Source organism: Thermobia domestica, chromosome 5 (assembly GCF_964235325.1).
Source record: "Thermobia domestica chromosome 5, izTheDome1.hap1.1, whole genome shotgun sequence".
Taxonomy (NCBI): Eukaryota; Metazoa; Arthropoda; class Insecta; order Zygentoma; family Lepismatidae; genus Thermobia; species Thermobia domestica.
This window is the reverse complement of record NC_137458.1, coordinates 269,899,976-269,906,289: the sequence shown is the minus strand read 5'-3', so window position 1 is coordinate 269,906,289 and position 6,314 is coordinate 269,899,976. Positions and strand designations below refer to the sequence as shown.

General features: G+C 33.6%; 1 protein-coding gene across 1 annotated transcript; it reads right to left on the bottom strand.

Annotated features, from left to right (window-relative positions):
* Window positions 1–407: 407 nt before the first annotated feature.
* Window positions 408–6,314, bottom strand: LOC145686611 (uncharacterized). Its single transcript, XM_081760068.1, has 3 exons — window positions 6,163–6,314; window positions 2,607–3,055; window positions 408–784 (listed from the first exon to the last, which is right to left on the bottom strand). The coding sequence occupies exons 1-3, from the start codon at window positions 6,169–6,171 to the stop codon at window positions 583–585; spliced, it is 660 nt and encodes a 219-aa protein (XP_081616194.1). The 5' UTR covers window positions 6,172–6,314; the 3' UTR covers window positions 408–582.

The window sequence follows — 6,314 nt, the reverse complement described above, 5'->3', positions numbered from 1 at the left end:
CAGTACATTGTTGTATAAGGTAGTACAGTACCTTATATTATTTTAATTATTTATAATTTTACAATATATATCCCTGACAAAGGGCTGTTTTTCTCATTCGATTCAAGAAGGTTAGATTTTCGGATAAACATCTGAAGGAAACAATTTTAAAAACTACTCATTATATTCCAGATTTCGTAAATGATGATTTGGCTTATAAACATAAACGAAACAGCTTGCTTCCTCCCAGGTCTTATGTTGCACAATGCTAACACATGCCACATGGAAAATACTAATAGTCAAATCTTTTTGAAATGTTGTTTTCTGCCTCTGATTTTGATTAACATATGTATGGCGTCAAACCTTAATCAGAGCTCGAAAATTCACCATAATTTTGTGGATTTTACTTAATTCAAAGGTGAATAAACTTATATTTATAATAAACAAGCTTTATTTACAACAAAATTAGTACATTGAAGCTAAGTTCCATTCATTCTTCAGCCAGTCAATCGCCTATTTCTTCACGCATACTTTTACACCCTCATCATATTGAATACGATAAGCTGTGTAATCATATCGGCATTCTGTCTTCCGGTCTTGCTTCTAGGCAACTACCACAACTGGTGGTTGAGGCAAAGCATCGCCAACGGCTCTGAACCCATTCTCATCAGCGATGTAAGAAATGCTGACAAGTTCTCCTTCTGGAGTGATGTAAGAGTACCCTCCCTGCTGGACAGGAACCAGTCCATTGGCAGACGGTTTCAGTGCTCCAGTTCTTGTTTCAGAAATACCCGGAATTGTGTAGCTAAAAGAAATAGTATATATTAGCTCTACCGGATATTGGGCAACTTTGTTCTAATAGTTAAAAGAAACAGTTACATTATAGCACTGATGAATATTATACAACTTTGTTACACTAACAATTAACTTTTGTGCATACTGATAATAAAGTAAAATAAAAATGAATGTTAGCTATATTGTTTGGTCAAAGTAGCGATTTTTCTTGAGATATGATTTGCTGTTGCTAATCTTGTGCGTATATTAAATGACGTTAAAACTAACAGATTGTCAAATAACCTAAAGATAAGCGATATCTATATACCAAGTGTATTTCAGTTATGTGAATTAATTCATTAATTATACAGTTGGTGCACTTTTGTCTTTTTGTGGCCCGTTTACCATTTTGTAAACAACTTCGCTATGATTTATAGATTACAAATCTTTGACTTCACCTACCTTCCCTTTACTATTCTTTAAACACGTTCCCGGCGGGAGCTCATGTGGTTCGGATTTCAGGTTAATCAGTAGGTCCACGTCTCATATAGCCTCGCTGCTGAAAGGGACGCTAAACTAAAATCAACTCCACTCAACTCTTTAAACACGTTGAAAATTGTTTTTAATAAACTGAAGGCTCTAGTTTGATTGGAGTTCAGCATGCTTTTCAACACCGAATCTTTATGAGACGTGGGCCGTTGACCTACAGTTCAACGGGGATAAGAACCACATGAGCTCCAAACGAGAGTTGAACTCGGGTCTCCGAGCCAGTGGAGATTACGCTAATCATATAACCAAAAAGATGCTCTAGTCAACTTAAGATTGGTACAGTATTTTCCTACTATGTCATTTAGGCTATAGTATGTATGTTAGAACATAGCGATAGTTATTTACAGTTTTAATGACTAGCTATGTAATTATACTCTTACTGTTACTATACTTACAAATATCTTATTTCCTTCATAGTATATCTTATCGCTTACATTGTAAATATGTAATATTACAACCTTATGTAAGAAACAAATATAAAATGTTAAGTATTTGACTTTGAAATAAAACCCAAAAACTAATTTCGTGTTAGGAACGAGGCAATCAAATTATTAAAACGTTAAGAAAAAAAAATAAAGCAATACATTTTTGAAATATATTAGCTGCGTTTCTGTAGGAGGTAATTGAATAACCACAAACCGAACATACGAGTTCGATTCCTGGTTAGGAGTTTATTCCGAGTTCATTCCATAGCGACACAAAGGTTTAAACGCTGTCTATGTCAATTTCTAATACCTTGGAATTATGGACATGAAGTGTAGTACATTTTATAGTCAAACTTAACTTTATAATTCAAATCTGAGCACCAAACTCGTCGAAAAATTTTGTTGTAATTTATTTTTTATTATTATTATTAATTCATACTTTTAAAAAATAAAGCTTATATCGTTTTCCATTAGCTCTATAATCTAAGGATAAAACTAAATCATAAATAAAGAGCAAAATGTCGGATTTCGAAAGCAATTTTAGTCAATATATTATTATCTCTCGGAAAGCCGAAATGAGAAAGTTTTTGATTGGTGTACATCCCTTATAAGAAATTGACATTGTTTTTCAGAATAGTCGCCGTTGACATCGATTGATTCGCTAGACATATAGAATGCATGTTGTGCTATTAGAATATTAAAAGTTGAATAATTATTGACTCTATTCTGGCAAAACAACCTCATTCTGCTACTAAGATGTTAAATAGATCAAAAATTACTCTTCTTGCCCTTCCAAGAGTTTAATTGTTATTTTTAATACACGTAGTTAAGAAAGCATTTCAGATATGATTCCTAAATTTCTGCTGAAATTTTACTTACCCAAGAGAAAATTGTCCAAAATTATCTTCCACTATAGCTCCACCTGGAACTGAAATAACCTTTTCTGTGACAACAGGTCCTGGAACGACTATTGATGGACCAGGAGCAACAACTGCGGGAATTGGAGCTGGAGCAACGATTGCAGGAACTGGAACTGGTGCTGGGGCCGCATAAACAGGAGCAGGGGCTGCATAAACAGGAACTGGTGCTGGAGGTGGTGGTGGTGGAGGAGGAGGGGGAGGAGGTGGTGGTGGTGGAGCATAGACTGGTGCCGGTGCTGTATATATTGGTACTGGTGCCGGTGCTGAATATATTGGTACTGGTGCTGGTGGTGGCGGCGGAGGGGGTGGTGGTGGTGGTGGTGCGTAGACAGGAGGGGGTGCATAAAGAGTAAGTGGTGGTTCAGGTCTCGCCAATGCGAAAGCAAAAGATAATGCTAAGACAACAACCTGCAACGAATTAATGTAAAAATAGATTTCGAATGATAAAAATAGAAGTACAGAAATATTATTATATCTATTTAGTATCAGAGCAACAGAAAAGCAGAAAAGATATGACAATACTTTATACATACCTAAAATACCGTGGAAAATGATTTTCATTGTTTAAGAATTCACAGAAAAATCAATTTTAGAAACAATTTTAAAAAGATAAATCAAGAAAGCATAGTTCGTGGAAAATTAACTGCCAACTCAATTGTTATTCTAAAATTGTAGTGGTAATTGCTAGGCATTTTAACATTCGATATTTTGAGGCTCAAAAATTGTTTTCTTTTATGCACATACAAAAGATTTAAACTGAAGAAATTTTCAAATGTATATTTATAACTTCGATTCTATGAGGAACATGTTAACAATTATAATCCCATTATAGTATTGTATGTTTAGTTTTTGGGTACCGTGGCTCAGTGGTAGAGCACTTAGCTCTGGTGCGTGGGGTTCCTGGTTCGATCCCAGTCCAAGTAAGTTTGTGGTGGACAACCTCGAGTCCGTGGGTTTTCTCGGGATACACCCGTTTCCTTACTTTCTCATTCCACCAATTCTTCCATCATCATTCATTTGCTATAATCATCGTCTTCCTTCAATAAAGGGCATATTAGTGGGACGATAAAGTGAAAATTTTATTTCATTTCATTTATGTTTAGTCTTACTATTTGAAAGTCGGTAGCCATTTTTGATCTGATTCAATTAAGAAAAGATTTTCTGCACTGAATTGAATTTTGGATTCCAAAAAAATGTATCTGACAAAAGAAAACATACATTCGCTTAGAACTCACAATTTATTAATTAACCTCTTTAGGGTACTCCAGATGATGAAACAGAGTATCGTATAAACTAATAGATTTTCATGTTCAAGCATCTATTTGTTATTATTGCAGGTGTACTTATGTAACTTTACACTATCATACAAACTTTGCTTTACTGTTATAAAAATTTCAATTTACAATTTTCATAAATAGTATTTGATTTCAGTTTATTGGTATGGGAAAAACTGTGCTGTATAAAATAGTAACAAATATTTAAAAAAAGGTAAAACATGATAATCAGTAAAAAGATAAACACACGTAAAATGTAATGTGCATTGCTACATTAACAATGATCAAATAAACAGAGGAATAAAGCTGTATTTAGTAATTGATTAGTGCCATGAATAGTGGTACTACTGACAGATCACTTCCCCGTATGAGATTCAATTCTCTTTTCCTTCGTAAGCTTTATTAACTGGAAGAATTACAGTTAAAATAGAGCAAGAACAGCATCTATTCCTCTATTTTTAGAAGTACTGACTAGGAATTATTACAAATTCAAAACTCAAATAACTAAATATATACAATGAAACAAATACCTCAAAAATAAATTTCCATGGTTTTTATGGGACAGAAACTTGCACATCACACTAAAATAGTGTAAAACGACTGGAAGGTTTCGAAATGTGGGTCCAGAGAAGAATGAAGAGAATTAGCTGGGTCTAGCGGAAAACGAACGATTAAAGATGATGGTGGAGTAAAGAACAGTATTAGATACTATTAAGAAGAGGAAGAGAAACTGGTTGAAACTTTGGCTAAGAAAGAACTGTATTATGAGAAACGTGCTGGACGGTATGATGGCAGGAAAACAGTGAGGGGGGAGCGAGGGAGTCTACAATTAATGGATGATATGAAAACAGAAAAATCATACGTGAAGACGAAGAGGCTAGCGGAAGATCGTGGAGTATGGAAGCTTTCTAGTTGGGGCAAGTGACCTGCCAATAATTTCAGAATACCTATGATGAAGATTATTAAATTTTAAAACTGGAAACCCGTTAGCAAGCGAAAATTAAACTTTCTGAAGTATCATTTTGAACTTTCTTAACCAAATTTAATTTAAGTTTTATTAAATTAAAAAAAAACCAATGAAGGAAATTTAATTGAAAACCCAAGCGCAAGGTATCTAATTAGACTTGTAGAAGAAATCGATTGTTTGGATACCAAATGTTGTCACTCTTAAAATAGAAAATTCCCAGGAGAGTACTTTGAAGTTCAAAACCTCATTTTAAAAAAATAGTATTTCCTTTATGGATTTAACCAAAAACATATATATGTTTATTTTCTAACGCTGATAGTGAATAACATTCTCTTAATGCTATTTATATGAGACTTTGAAGATCAAAGTTTTATCCTCGTAAATTTCAGTTTTTGGAGTTAACACCAATTCGTATCCAAGCGGTCTAAATCAATAGAATTACGTGAAAAAAATTGAAGTTCATTGCAAAGAAAACAGAAAAATGTTTTCTCATGAGAGAATAGATTAAAAATTTAAAGATCAAGCTAGGCACTTAGCAGCATGAAGACAAAGTAAAGAAGTTTGTTTCTAGTTTAGTGGCTAGTGTACGTGACTTTCGTGTACATGGATTTTCTAGGTTCGATTCTCGGTAAGGAATCATTGAATGCATTACAGTGGTTGAGATCCCCTCTTTACACTGTAGATTTTGTCCTAATCATTAAATTGAAAAATTGGATGATTTTTTAAAATGTAATTAATAATATTTACTTCTTACATAGCATTCTTCCGCCTCAATAATATAAGATTATGTTTCCTTTCGCTTCAGTAACGCTTTAATTAACTGGAAAATCGTAGATTATAGAGCAAGAAAAAGGTCTATTTTCTTTTTTCCTGAACTATTGGCAAAGAATTATTATACATTCAAAACTTATTAAAAGGTAGTAGTATTGGTTAATGTGCTTACAATATGTCTCAATGACGAGCTTTCACGTTCTTGGAAGTCCCTACGTAACGGAGAATTGTATTTTGTGAAATATAATTTTGAAATACAATATTAAAATTTAGTTACATCAGATTTAAGCAAAAGCAAATTAACTGTGAAGAAGTAAAGGGCATTTTACTGCACTTGAAGAAATAAGTCAGGAGAAACCACACCATTAAAATTCAAGTTCATTTCATCCCCATAGAAGTCATGAAAAGAGTGCAAAATTGGCGTAGGTAGTCCAAACCATTATGGACGCTTGTTTCTTAAGAAGGAATTAATATTCAAACCAAAAAGTTTTTAAGATACTCACTGCCTTCATGATGTACGTGAGCTTCGAAGACGATGTCCAGCTGAAGTGTGATTTCCAGCAGCAGTGCTGAGTTTTTATATTGTAAAAATTAGATGTTGTTTGCTACATAACTCTCAAACAATAACAAACTATGACGTGCAACATTCTACTAA

Coding starts and splice junctions, on each gene's coding strand:
- LOC145686611 (XM_081760068.1), bottom strand. Junction 785..2,606: donor TTTGGACAATTTTCTCTTGG/GTAAGTAAAATT, acceptor TATTTCTTTTAG/CTACACAATTCCGGGTATTT.